At 37.6% G+C, this 15,305-nt stretch overlaps 1 protein-coding gene across 2 annotated transcripts in view; it reads left to right on the forward strand.

Annotated features, from left to right (window-relative positions):
- The window catches only part of LOC113094741 (caM kinase-like vesicle-associated protein), a 42,434-nt gene extending 30,724 nt beyond the window's left edge, over positions 1-11,710 (forward strand). For both annotated transcript variants that reach the window (XM_026260386.1, XM_026260387.1), the window contains 11 exons: positions 727-833; positions 1,046-1,177; positions 1,517-1,591; positions 2,254-2,392; positions 3,329-3,449; positions 3,538-3,613; positions 4,338-4,474; positions 4,587-4,665; positions 4,779-4,866; positions 5,083-5,091; positions 10,019-11,710. In XM_026260386.1, the coding sequence (XP_026116171.1) occupies positions 727-833; positions 1,046-1,177; positions 1,517-1,591; positions 2,254-2,392; positions 3,329-3,449; positions 3,538-3,613; positions 4,338-4,474; positions 4,587-4,665; positions 4,779-4,866; positions 5,083-5,091; positions 10,019-11,332 (2,277 nt within the window). In that variant the 3' untranslated portion in view covers positions 11,333-11,710. The remainder of the gene's footprint in view (positions 1-726; positions 834-1,045; positions 1,178-1,516; positions 1,592-2,253; positions 2,393-3,328; positions 3,450-3,537; positions 3,614-4,337; positions 4,475-4,586; positions 4,666-4,778; positions 4,867-5,082; positions 5,092-10,018) is intronic.
- Positions 11,711-15,305: the final 3,595 nt, after the last annotated feature.

Raw genomic sequence — 15,305 nt, forward strand, 5'->3', positions numbered from 1 at the left:
AATTTTTAATAGGGTCAAAAGCATGTTTGTTATTATGCAAATATGAGAAATATAAGTTTATTATTAACTAACAGAACTAATGTTTGGTCCCAAACTAGTTAGCCATTAGTGAGAGACAACTCACAAACCACGATACATTATCCATTTTTGTTTATTGAATCACTTATTTAATTTTATTGCTAGAATATAATTAAATCACACAAATCGAAATTTTATGCTATATTCGGATATGTCCCAAATTTTAAAAGAGTTGGGGGAGAAAAACTGGTAATCCAAAATGAATGGAAAATAAATGTAATATAATATTTATTCCTTAAAAACATTTCTGAAGGCTAAACATATCTCCTTTTAATAATTCATTGCTGAAAGAAAAATGAGTTTCTGTTAATTTCTAATTAATTTCTGTGAAATGGAATGGATTGTTTCACAAGAACGTTTTACACAGAAATTGTTCTGCACATGTTGAATGAATAATGTCCAATTTTTCCAGTTAATGTTCCAAAAATATTGAATTCATTTTTTAACTATATATATATATATATATATATGTATATATATATATATATATATATATATATATAGGATTTTGCAATTTCTGTGTGGGACCTGTCTTAGTGAGGCTAGTTTGTAAAGACACATGCTCCTCTGGAGTGAAGGACATTAGTTTTATTGAGATTGATGGCTGTGTGTGTGTGTGTATGTGTATGCTTGTTCTCCTCTGGACAGGTGGATGCTGTCATGCCATTTGGGTGCCTTGCTCTGCGAGATGGGCGGTCATACAACAGCCTGTCAGACGTCACTGACAAATACGAGATTGGACAGGTCCTCAAGGCGTAAGTGTGCATACATCTGCCATTAATGCCTTAAAAAAGCCAATCCATAAATTATAGACATGTGATCTCATTAAACTATGATTCAGGATGCATTTCTCCCAATGCATAGGTGTTTGTCAAAGCAGTGTGCTTATTAAAACCACCGATTTACAACCATAAGGGGTATTTATTTGAGCATAAAATGCAGCATTCAGAAAAATTTCTCTTTGCAGAAAAGAATTTTGTGAGCTGTGCCTGGTAAAGGAACGACAGACGGACAAGGTCTATGTGTGCAAGAAATTCCTCAAGAAGGATGGCAGGAAAGTGCGGAAGGCAGCCAAGAACGAGATCATGATCTTGAAAATGTACGTGGTGACTCAAAACATCAACAGATGATGTAGGGTTTTGTGAGAGTGCTGATCTGAGAGGACAAAGATAACATTTAAAGGGATAGTTCACCCAGAACTCAAAATTCTGCCATAGTGTCATTTCAAACCTCAATTTTCCTTTAAACTCTGGAGCACGAAATTGAAAATGTAGGAGGGTGAGCTACTCCTTTAAGGATGGAGAGGGTAAGAGATGCTGTATGTATCACCCTTGGTGTGATTATTTCTGTCCTTTCTCACTCTTTTTGAAACACTTTTCTCTATTTAATGTGAGATAAAGAAACTATTCAGCTTTTTGCTTTGATGTGTTCATTCCAGGGTCAAACACCCAAACATCCTGCAGCTGATTGATGCATTCGAGACCAGGAAAGAGTTCTTCATCATACAAGAGCTGTGAGTCTGACCTCCGTTTGCCGTGATCAGTCATGTTCCCTTCCCAGTGTCATTCAGTAGGCCAAGGACAATCTCTTTACATCAGAACATCACTCTAGAAAATGCACTTCTTCATATCTGCATCTAGCCAGAACTAAGATCTATTAAATCCGTCATCTGCTTTTGCATGAATGACATTGACATGCTATTACAGCTATTAAGATTGCAGTAATGAGTTATTATAATAGAAAATATGGTTTCTGGATATTTATTCATTTATCATTTCCATTTCAATCTTAAAGATCATATTATATTTAACTTGCACGATACTAGATGTGTAACTGGTTGCAAATCTGGTATTCTGCAAATGAAATATTTGTAGTGTTTAAATGTCATTTTGGTGGTAAAGGTTTGTCAAAGTTGCTCTAAATTAGATGCACATGAAGTCAGATGTAGAATTGCATTCAAAAATGATGATATATGAAATATAAATAAAAATTTATTTTGCTAGTAACTAAAGTTATGAACAAATGTCAGATTGTAAAATCTTTGAATATCTTCTCAAAATGTCATTTTTAAAAATGCCCCCAAGGTAAACATCATTTTTTGTTGAAATCATAACAGTTTAAGAAGATATAGATATCTTAAATAATACCTAAAAATAATAATAATAATTTTCACAGAGCCACAGGTGGAGATGTGTTTGACTGGATCTTAGACCAGGGAAACTACACAGAGAGAGATGCCGCCAATGTGATCCGTCAGGTCTTAGAAGCAGTGGCATACCTTCACTCCCTAAACATAGTCCACAGGAATTTAAAGGTGGGTTTGCAATCATAATATGATATTGTTCATCAATCATCAATGAAAAGTACATATATGCAGTCCATATGCATTGTAAAAATTTCAATAATGGAGTGCAAAAACATATGCATTAGGTGGAATTGGAAATTGGCTGACATTTGTAATGATATCTTGTATGTTTGCCTCATTTTTGTACTTTAATAAAGAGTCTGAATGTGTGATTGTAAGGCTGTGACTCGGTGTTAACCCATGTTATTGCCTATGTGTGCTGGGTATTAAATGATAATCAGTCATATTAATCAAACGCCTAGTCCCCTACAGACTCATAATACTGTACATCTGTAATATTGCAGATGCTCCCGGTGGGTGTCATTATTGTTCAAAACAAATATGAAAGTAATGAACAGTATTGCCACCTCCCGTGGTTCTAATGCTTCATGCTAAAGCCATTAAGGTTATGATTCTTGTTTGTCATGAGACAACATGTGTTTGTAGTGCCCTCTAGTGCACGGCAGCAACACGCTGTGCACAATATTAGCATCACACATTCTTTGTTAAATGTATATGTGCATCTCATTTGTTCAAAGATCATTCTCGTCAGTAATGCATTATTCTGTATTGCCTCCTGGGTTTATTTTTTTTTAGATATAGCTTTGATGCATTTCTTTTTAAGGCTTGTGCTTGAAATACAACCGACTCAGAACCATATATTATATGTAGCAGGTCAACAGATTTATCTTTTAAAAATAAAACCCATTCCTCACATTGAGCGGGTGAAGTGTGTGTCCTGTATGGTCTCTATTGGCTGGCTGAAAGACGAATATCAACATAATTTGGGACACAGTGACCTCTTCAGTCATACTTTGGCCTAATGCCATGTTTTTCCTCCTATAAAGTATTGATTTTTTTTTGTTCCATTTTTTTATCCTGTGCCTTTTTTCCCCATCATTTCAGCTGGAGAACTTGATGTACTATAGAGAGAGCAACCACAACAAGGTCGTGTTGCGAGATTTCTACCTGTCCAGGTTTGAGAACGGCTCAATCACAGAGCCCTGTGGGACACCCGAGTACCTAGGTATTTATTTAACACAAGATCTCTTTATTTACCTATACTTGTATGTGAAGCACTTACCTTCACAACTGTTTCTCATATTTCCTGTCAGCTCCTGAAGTGGTGGCTCGTCATCGCTATGGAAGACCAGTTGATTGCTGGGCAGTGGGGGTCATTGTGTACATACTGTAAGTTGGTGTTGGATACACTCTGTTAAGATTCAGTTGGTTTGTCATCAATTCTTTATTTTCTTTATATGTTTTGTTCTTTAAAACAGGGGGTGGTGGCTTTCTGCTTCATCGCAATTTTTAACTGTAAAAAAAATGTCTGTCTATAGTTATATACAGTATCTATGGAACAAAAAGTTAGAAAAACCTTGATTTAAAATACTTTGGTAAATCTACAGCATATATTCATAAAGGCATACTAATGGATTCAACATAACAGATCATAATTACGGTGGCTGAGAGCTCAACACACTGCAGTTTATGAAAACATATGCAAATAGAAAAAGCACTAGCAGATTAAAGTAAAAGTGTAGTAACAATATTTGCATATCGATTACCATTTGGATAACAACAAGTGTACAAATACCATGGTTTCACTATAGTAACCATGTTTGTTTTTTGCTTTTTTTATATTAAAACCATGGTAAATATTCATAGGGAAAGTTGTGAAAATTATCCAGCCGGCTTACATAAGGTTTCACATACAATGCTTGTATATTTTGTCAGCTTATTTAGGCTTATGATATCCAAAAAGCTAAGGAGTAGTATTTACAGCACATGTATTGTCAAACTGATGAAGATGTTTTCTTAATTTGTTGGAGTTTTTTCTATCTGCATGTTTTTTTTTTTCATTTGCAGCCTGCTGATCTCTCTCAGCCACAAATCATATAAATCTCATTTGTAGGTTGTCTGGAAACCCTCCGTTCTATGATGAAACTGAGGAGGAGAACACTGATATGCACAACCGGATAATCTTCTGCCGCATTGTTGCTGGAGAATTTGAATTCGATTCACCATACTGGGATGAAATTTCCCCTGCTGGTACTAATATCAGGATCTGATAAGTTCCTGATCTCATCCAAACTAGTAATAATTAAAATGCCCTTTTTTGGTGCATTAAACCTTCACTCTCCTTTTCTTTAATGTCATTCAGCAAAGGAGCTTGTCTGTAGACTTATGGAGGTTGACCCGATGCTGAGAATCACTGCACAAGATGCACTTTCACATGGATGGTAAATCTATATACAGATAAACAAACACACAGTTCAGAGTTTCAGAGAAAACATGTCAACTTAATGTTTTTTTTTTTTTTTTTCGTTTTTGTCTTCTTTTTTTTTTTGGCCAGGATCGCTGGAAATGGGGCTTCGGAAAAGAATCTGAAGGAAGGAGTCTGTGCTCAATTTGAGAAAAACTTTGCTAAGGCCAAGTGGAGGGTAAGAGCAATCTACAGACACAAAAGTCAGTTGCAAAATGCCAAGTGCCTCTAATGATTGTATTAATCACTCTTCTAGAAAACGGCACAGTAAATAATACGATAATGGATAGGGATAGTAAATGTAAAGATGGTAATGCCAAATTAACCTGTTGTTTAATAAAGATTCTGATGGTTTTATATTAATGTTTGCTTTTTCCTTGCATGTGATACCCAGGAGTTGAAGGTACTGTCGATATTAGCGGGGCAGCCTAGAGGCAGAGATTCTTTTCTCTGTATAACAATCTTTGACTTGGCCAATCATATTTCCTTTGGCATCATACCTAGTGTACGATAATACATGGTTACTGTGTCTCATGGCCTGGCCTGATTCTTCAAGCAGAGATCATTCAGGAAATATGTCATTCAAGTCTGATTGTTGGAAAGACTCTCGCTGTACTTAAGCTTCCCTGTATCTGCACACCAGTAACTAACAAATGTATCACTGCCCAGCTGGTCCCATATGCATTCAGTCATATGCCGTCTGGCTTTTACTCACAGTGTCCTCAATATTCCAGTTTAAATTTGACTTAGTCCTTCATTCACTCGGACAAATCTCCAGATTGAATATTCATTGTAGTGTGACATGTATGTGTATGAAAGGTTGTCCCTGTGTTTGTGTGTGTGCCAGAAAGGACCAGAGTGGTCCTTATGAAGAGAGAGAGAGAGAGAGAGAGAGAGAGAGAGAGAGAGAGAGAGAGAGAGGGGCAAAGTGATTTGCCCTCAGATGACTTAAAGGGTTAGTTCACCTGAGAATAAAAATTTGTCCATCTTCTACTCACCCTTGAAGCATCCTAGGTGTATGTGACTTTCCTCTTTCAGAATAATCCAATCGGAGTTATATTAAATATTGTCCTTGCTCTTCCGAGCCGTCAGTGGGGGTTAGCGGGTGTTTGTTGTCAAAAGTTCAGAAGATGTGAAATTAGGGGCGCGCATCTTTAATAAAACGTCCCTCACACAGCTCTGAGGGGTGAATGAAGTCCCCCTGTAGGCAATCCATGTGTTTTTGTAAGATAAATATCCAGATTTCAACCGTAATAAACACTTTTTTTCTAACATCTGCTGACTGTGGTATGTGGAAGATTTATGCATCACGCGCGTGCCTGTCGTAAATCTAGGAGCAAAGGAAACAAAGTCTCCTCTTGGTTTATTTCGAAATCCTCCTATGTTTTTCTTTAAAAATCCTCATATTGTGCTTCTAATTCCTGACCAGCGTTTTGTTTTGTTCTCTCTCCACGCTCGTCACTAACCACGCAGCGCTGACAAACTACAACATCCTCCTGCACGTCTTCCGGTTCTCAACAGTCAGCAGAAGTGAGAAGAAAAGTGTTTATTATGTTTGGAATAGTGTTGGGCGATATGGTAATTTTTCTATTTTTATATCCTCAGTCCGTGAGATCGATGATACACGATTTTATTGTGCATGGGTGGAGCATAACTATTTGCTGTTTTAAACCGTGCAGTTGTGCGAGAGAGAGCTGAATCAACAATACATACTGATAAACTAACGCTAAATATAAAAATATTGTATTTAAAACAGCTAGTTCATATAAAGGCAGACGCAACTGTCATATTGCGTGTCCTGTGACAAATTTGCCGCATCTGCGCATGGAAGTTATAGGTCTAAATGTTCTTCAAAGTCAGTCAACGGTTTAAATCAATAGTAGATTTAATTTAAACTCAGTAGTTAGTTAGTTTAGTTAGTTTAACACTAATATTGGACATAAACGAACACGTTAAATATAAAGTATTGAAAACAGGTTAGTTCATATATTTGGAGTAAAGTTGAATTGACCTGATGCATCAGTCATACTGCGCTCCAGACCACGCGCCTCATGACGAGCTCGATGCACTGCCACAGAAACAAGAATTAAATGCGTTTTAACATAACTGTGCAATTAAACTAATTAAAATAAAAAAGTTAGTGAGGGCTCGTTTAAAATATTACACATATACAGGTTGTTCAGATTACTTGTTTAAGTGCAACGAAATACCTTATATCTGCAGACGATGTATGTCTGTTTGTGGATGGAGACTTTGTAATGGCCAAAACAATGTATTTTGCATGCATCACATTATAGTGCAGAGTGCATGAAAATAATAACAAGGCGGCAGAGCGAACATATAATCCATAGTGGTTCTCACGTAGTCCTTCTATGTCATCACCACACAGTGTGCATTATAATTGAAGTGATGTAGCCGCACTGGGTTGTACATAATAATTAACTCAAATGATATATAGGGAATTTGGGTAATTAACCAGGAATATGATTAATACATATATCCCATATGACAGTTACATTAAAATTATTGAAGATGAAAAATAGTTCAATTGCATATATCAATAACTCATTACAGGGCACTGTAATTTACTCATTAATATGTCAATATTCCATTCTTCATATCAATTTTAGTGATATCTCTTACTGTAAATTACTGTAAATCAAACAGTGGTTTGTCCAGCAAACGGCCATAAGATTAACTTATAAATTTTCAATAAAGTTATCACTTCTTATAATTCAAGGAAAAATATTCTCTGGCCATGAAAACATTATCTTATCATTATGATAAATTTAGTTACTAAAAGTAAAGCTTGTAGCTAGATCAGGCATCTCATTGACTCGTAATGTGAGCGGTTCAGAGGCAATCATGAATATATATTGGTCTTTAATAATTGAACTAATAATACATCAAACTACAAATCACACAGAGTAAATACTACTAGCTAATACTAAATATTGTAGAAACATAATTTTCTGTAAAGTTGCTTTGTAACGATTTGTTTTGTAAAAAGCGCTATACAAATAAACTTGAATTGAATTGAATTGAATTGAAAACTTGAAAAATACGCGTACGACAATACAGACAGTAAACTTTGTACAAGACATAACGGAATCCAAATGAGGGAGAGAGAGAGAGAGAGAGAGAGAATGAATGAGAGAGAAAGGGGCGATAGGGAGGTGAGAGAGAAAGCGTGATCACAGAATGAGCTCAGTTATGCAAACTCACAGACAGTAACCCTTGAAAGCGAACAACGAATCAAATCAAGACAAACTTTAAGCAGCATTTAAATCTCCATAGAAAAATTATACTTGCAAGTGTCCAGCGTGTGTGAGCATTGTATTTTGAGACCAGCGTGCGGGTTCTCTCGTGTCTCAATGGGAATGGAAGCTCCCGAAGGAGCCATGAGAACGGCTGTCCTCTCAGCCTCCGTTCTGAGAGGGAGGGTGATAGGAGGGCGGCCCAATAGGAGGGCGGCCCAAGGCCACGCAGAAGGACGAGCCGGGTCCGAGGCGTGGAAGCGAAGAAGCAGTAAGAGTGAGAGAGGGCAGAACTTCCTGGGTCAGCTCTTATGGCTTGAGATGGTTCACGCCTCTGTTCGCGTGAACAACCAATGAACATTCACGATCTGAAGCGGGAAAAAGTTCCTTTGTCTCTGTGGAAACACCCACCCTAATAATTTAGGGCTTATCAGATATCAGCAGTGATATTCCAGCAAGTTTGTAATTCCAGATTAATAAATTTTACACACCTTTTATACAGGTGGATAGTTGGGTCACAACATGACAATTCCAAAAACACCAAACAGTACATATATAACTGATAGAAACACGAAGTTACATTCAAATGCAGAATTACACAGATTTAACGTTTGATTAATACAAAAAACTGCAGATGCTCCAATTTATACAGGGAAACATCTACTGCACAAAAAAAAGGTAATACTCTATACATTTAGACTACATTTGAGTACATTTTACCATTCTTTTTCCTAAGAGTTAGCTTCCCTGTCCTGTTTGTTAGGTCATAAAGTTTTACGACCTGGTCAGGAGTAGAGTTACAGAAACATGACTCTATTTGAGAACCTTAAAATGAGGAGAAACATTTCCAATTCATAGGATAGCAACTTATACTCTTCACATAACAAAGATTAACCATTTTATGCAACGCGCAAACATTTTCAAAATACATATTATTAAGGACTTTATTATTAAGAAAAGTTTGTGTGTGTGTGTTCAGGAATGTGGGGGTTTCGGCTCGCCCACGTGACTCTGGTATTTCTTGTCGTAAATAATTTAAATCCAGCCAGGCTGGCGCCAGGCCAGGCCAGGCATTTAGTGTAAAAATGTTTAATTTTATATGCCTGAATTTAACCCATGAATCAATGACCTGCATATCCGTTACAGTGATCAGTCTTTAAGAGAAGGAAATAGCTGGGCAGTTTGATAGCCAAATTATAATAGGCCACCTAATAAAAATTATAATATTTATTATTATTATTTAATACATTAATAGGAGAATGAGCCTAATATCATCTTGACTATCGACAGAGACATCTGCTTACGTCGATATCTCTGACTATCGTCGGTACATGATACAATCGTCTATCAGCACAACCCTAGTTTGGAATCTGGATATTTATCTTAAAAAAAAACGCATGGATTCACTACAGGGGACCTTTTTTCACCCACCGAGCCATGTGAGGGATGTTTTATTAAAGATGCGTGCACTTAATTTCACATTTTCTGAACTGTTGACAACAAACAACCGCTTACCCTCATTGAAGGCTTTGAAGAGCAAGGACAATATGAATATAACTCCTTTTGGATTATTCTGAAAGAAGAAAGTCACATACACCTAGGATGCTTCGAGGGTGAGTAGAAGATGGGCAAATATTCATTCTCAGGTGAACTAACCCTTTAACTTGGCCCTGATTCATTGATTCACATCATGCTTTTGTTGATGACACATACATATCAAAATCATTTCATTCAGGTCAGCAGCCAGTAACAAACACAAATGAGCCAAAAACCGCTCTTATTTTAATTTCATTCTGGTTCCGGTGTAAGTTTCAGATGTAATGTGTAGTAATTTTAACAAATTTAACCGTTAAAAAACTTATTTTGATATGCCGGCGAAAAAAAAAGTGACGAAATTACTAAAACACCCATCACCAATGTGATTGTCTCATGAAAGCGATAGAGATGGAAAACTTCTACCACAGACTGCCATACTGTTAACAATGCATTTCACCTCCATAGCAAAGAAGACCTCATGTTACTTTATAATTGACTAGGTACTAAGTGTTTGGTATGTTTTCATTTCACTTTCAGAAAGCGATTCGTGTCACCACATTCATGCAGCGTCTCCGAGCCTCTGATATGGGATCTTCTGATGGGGCAGCAGAAGGCCAGGGCAAAGGGGTCAGAGTGGATGGATTCGATGGTAAGGGGATACAAACAGACTCAGGCGGCATTTCTACTGTGAGCATGTCCCATGAGGTGTCCGCTGAAAATAAACCTGTGGAGAATCAAGAAGAGGATAAAGCAAGAAACCTAAAAGCAGAAGAGAAAGAAGCAGAGACCCTTGCCAGATCAAACAGCTCTTTAAAAGTACAAGCAGATGAGCCGAACATGAAAGAGTCTACCGAAGGCACTTCTGAAAGGGAGGACAAACCTCTAACAAGAGCGAGCCAGAAAGCAGCACCCTGCCAGCCTAACAAGACATCAGACAACCGAGAGAACAATGTCCCCAAGGAGCCAGAGGCCACAACTGTTGGCAATGTCGAGAAGAAATCATCTTTCCCCGATACTCCAAATCGACGAAAAATGGCTGCCAATCTCTCGATGGATCATGGCTCATGTTCAGATGCCAAAACCAGTACCAAGGAACCACCTCTTAAATCAGAAGAAAAAAAAGACACAGTCCATGATATGGCCGCAAATAGCTGGTGTCAAACACAGCTCCCAGAAGCAGTTGCAGAGAGGCCAGTGGAAGTAGGGGCGACTTGCGAGGTAAATCCTAAGAGCAGAGAGTCGAAGAAAGGACGAACGGACAAGGGTAGCCAGTCTGTGAAAAACATCCAGTGTACATATGCCAGTTTGGGATCTTCAAGTCTCGGCCATGATAAAACGGTATTTGAGCAGGAGCTGCAAGAGATGGTCCAAGGTGCATCAGGGTTTGCTAGCCCGTACTGTCCAACTTACTCTGTTGGACAGTACGCTGGTTTAGATCCCGGAAGTGGAGCCAGTGCGGATTGGCAAATGGATTGTGTAATCGAACAAATTGAGAAGCAAATGGCTGCCGTGTTAGAGAAGATCGAGGGGGACATGCCTTCGTTGCTGGAGCAGATCAGCGACCATCCCAAGACCCTTCCGAGAGCAAAGAGTGCCAGCTCTTCCCCGTCACCCCGATCTCGCTCATACCATCATTCGACCCCACCGCCCCTTCCCACCACACCTCGCCCAGCAATGCCTTCTCTACCACACCTGACCCTCCCGCCTCCCTCGTACCCACCACCTTCCCCACCAAGTCACATCCAGGGTCACAGCCATCCAACTGCCGATGACGGTAACAGTGATGGCCAGAAGTCTACAAAGCGGTCTGGCCAATCACCAAGGGGAAGTGTATCAGGAAAAGGGTTGTAAATATGCTAAGAGGGTGTGAGCGCTCAAGAATGAAGGAGGTGCACCAAGAACAATAAATCTTTGGGCTATGGATTATGGATCCATGAGTACAGCATACGTTTTAGGGCTGAACAATGATCTTTGGGCTCCAACACAAAGAGCCTTTTTACTGATTGTATGTGATGGATGAAAAGCTTTTTTTTATGTGTAAAGAAGAAAGTAACCGAGCAAACTGAAAATATGGAAAATTATTTTGTTTTATTAGAGAAAACAGTTAAGGTTATTCCACTACAAATGGTTGTAAATGGTTCTGCTCTACACTACAAGATCATAGCGAACACTTTTATGTTTCCAAAATAACAATTAAATTAAAAACTAAATTAAAATTTAATTTATGCTTTTATCCAAAGCGACTTGCATTGAATTCAGGCTAACAACTTTCTCCTAACATGTGTTCCCTGGGATTCGAACCCACAACCTTGCGCTTGCTAAAGCAATGCGTAACCACTTGAGCTACAGGAAACTAATACCATACAGTAATTATAATGTAGAGTCTGAGGAGGGTTTGGATACGAGAGTTTGTATAACTTGAAAAAGTCACCTTTAAATAAACTTGTTCCCTTAAAGCAAGTTGGCATCCTGCTCTGTTTTGGAGAACCACTGCACATTTGCTCTTCACCACGTACTGAGTTTGAAGAGTGTTATTTTTTTTTTCACTTCATCTTGGATTTTTGCTCTGAGACAGTGAAGTTGAAGCAGTGCATCTGTGTACTCTCATCAATCATTTACCTTCTTCAAAACTTCCAATAAGACTATTTCATTTATCTCTCTTATATATGTTCTCGCATTGTACAGCAGTTTCTATAAGTCTCTGCCAAACAGGTCATTCTTTCATTGACTGAGAATAATAATGCTCAGAGGGCGATAATAGATCACAACTTTGAGACTACAGTACTTTACAACTATATTCTCTTTCCTGGCCTTTTTTATTCTCTGTTGTATGTGTCCATCTACGTGTCTGTTTGATTCTTATTCTCTTACTCTATTTTCTCAATTTATGATGTAAACTAATATATCTTTACATTGTATAGTACTTTTGCTAATATATCCTAAAGTAAGCTCTAATGGCTATATGTAAAGTCCTTGCAAATGTCTGTGAATTGTAACTGTGGCTTTCACCCCAACCCCCAAATAATATTATATAGATTTTGGTGATGTGAATATTCTTCCAAGTTTATTTTATTTTTTGCACTCTCTACATGACCATTTCAATAAAATTCAGATCAAACCATCTTGTTTAACAGCCTTTTCTTTTGCCATGATCGGTATAAAATGACATTTGTTACATAACTAACCTTATAGTAAAAATTACAACTCAGAATGACCTTGCATCAAGTATGCCAAAGTTGCTTAAAATACATTGTGAAAAGGCTAACACAGACACTTGCCATCTATCAAGTTTGCTATCTTAAGTTACGGATGTTTCCAGTTAAGCATGGATATATGGGCATATAACAAATTAGAAGTGTTATGTTTTCACTTTTCACGTTTTTTTTTTTCTTTTCAATCAGACTACTAGTTCACTCTCTTCTTAGCACTTTGTCATTTTCCTATCAATTACAGATATGGGCTGCTGCTCATCTTTTCTTCAAGTGAACACAACATTCATCATGCCTCTCTAATGCATTATTAATGTCTGCTACCGATGCATTTAACTACTTTTTAATACATTTTACTCAAGGATTTCCTTAGTGCTCCTATCCCATTCCTTCAATCATTGTTTAACAGATTTCCCAATTATTATATCATTTAACTTAGTGTTTAGATAGGCTTCAATAGCGAGTGTGATTTCACCGAGTACAACATGTTCCTGGATCGACATCTTTGTTGATCCTGGAACAACATTCCAATCAAGCAATCAGAACTGAGATATAATTTTTCCATTCAAAATATCTGTTTTAGGCTTAAAATCAGGGTTACGTGCTTCTACACCCTTTTTAATCAGCTATCATTTCCAACTAATTTTAGAAACAAATTATGGGTAGGGTTAGGTTTAGGGGTAGGGATTGGGCCTGGGTTAAATCTATATTTTTGGACAATAATGTTGATCCATGATCCTCAGAAGATGTTGATCCAGGAACAGGTCTCACTTGGCAAAATCACGGCGACAAGGCTTCACTATGCCTGCGTATTGTTTGCACTGTCTATTGTCTGAATTGTCAATGTCCTGCAATATGAGCTTCCTCTTAAGTGTTTCAATGGCCAGGAAACCATGTGTAAGTTTTGAACATGACAAAAGAAGCAGTTATACTTCAGAATCACAATGACATGCCATGTGGTGACACACTACAGAATCTTAACCCTTAAATGCATACTTTAGAGACCCGGGACATCATTCTCTACCCTCTCCCTCCTTCATTTTTAAAGCTAGACATCAAAGTATTCCTCGATCTAATCATTATAAACTATATAAAATAAACAAAATAGTAAAATATAAAAAAATGCCTGTTTTCTGGTTAATTTGTTTGTACAAAAAAAAAGGGGTATACGGTCGCTAGACCCAAGGTATGTACATGTCCTTCTCAAAAAATGTGCATATTGTGATAAAAGTTCATTATTTTCCATAATGTAATGATAAAAATTAAACTTTCATATATTTTAGATTCATTGCACACCAACTGAAATATTTCAGGTCTTTTATTGTTTTAATACTTGTGATTTTGGCATACAGTTCATGAAAACCCAAAATTCCTATCTCAAAAAATTAGCATATCATGAAAAGGTTCTCTAAACGAGCTATTAACCTAATCATCTGAATCAACTAATTAACTCTAAACTGTTGCTCAGTGGTCCAAAGTACTTTTTTTCGGATGAAAGCAAATTTTGCATGTCATTCGGAAATCAAGGAGTCAGAGTCTGGAGGAAGACTGGGGAGAAGGAAATGCCAAAATGCCTGAAGTCCAGTGTCAAGTACCCATAGTCAGTGATGGTCTGGGGTGCCATGTCAGCTGCTGGTGTTGGTCCACTGTGTTTTATCAAGGGCAGGGTCAATGCAGCTAGCTATCAGGAGATTTTGGAGCACTTCATGCTTCCATCTGCTGAAAAGCTTTATGGAGATGAAGATTTCGTTTTCAGCACGACCTGGCACCTGCTCACAGTACCAAAATCACTGGTAAATGGTTTACTGACCATGGTATTACTGTGCTCAATTGGCCTGCCAACCCTCCTGACCTGAACCCCATAGAGAATCTGTGGGATATTGTGAAGAGAAAGTTGAGAGACACAAGACCCAACACTCTGGATGAGCGTAAGGCCGCTATCGGAGCATCCTGGGCCTCCATAACACCTCAGCAGTGCCACAGGCTGAATGCCTCCGCGCCACGCTGCATTGAAGCAGTTATTTCTGCAAAAGGATTCCCAAACTAGTATTGAGTGCATAACTGAACATAATTATTTGAAGGTTGACTTTTTTTTTGTATTAAAAACACTTTTCTTTTATTGGTCAGATGAAATATGCTAATTTTTTTAGATAGGATTTTTGGATTTTCATGAGCTGCATGCCAAAATCATCAGTATTAAAACAATAAAAGACCTGAAATATTTCAGTTTGTGTGCAATGAATCTAAAATATCCGAAAGCTTAATTTTTATCATTACATTATGGAAAATAATGAACTTTTATCACAATATGCTAATTTTTGAGAAGGACCTGTAAATGTGTATTTTTTCCTGCGTGACTCAATTTGTGCAATGCATATTTTTTCCTCAAGGTGGCACTGTTTGATACACAATGATGACGTGATGTTTCCGCAGGCATAAAACAAATGAATATTGCCAGCAAAAATAGAACTGGTTTGAATGGCTTTACTGCAGAGCAATTAGTGATAAATAAATGTCACTGCCATTTGATGCTAAATGTGATGATGCCAGTGATCAAAATATTGTTTATGAAGTCATTGAAAACGGTAGATTTGAGAATATGTTTGAGATGGCGA

The sequence above is a fragment of the Carassius auratus genome, unplaced genomic scaffold, assembly GCF_003368295.1.
Source record: "Carassius auratus strain Wakin unplaced genomic scaffold, ASM336829v1 scaf_tig00215416, whole genome shotgun sequence".
NCBI classification, from domain to species: domain Eukaryota; kingdom Metazoa; phylum Chordata; class Actinopteri; order Cypriniformes; family Cyprinidae; genus Carassius; species Carassius auratus.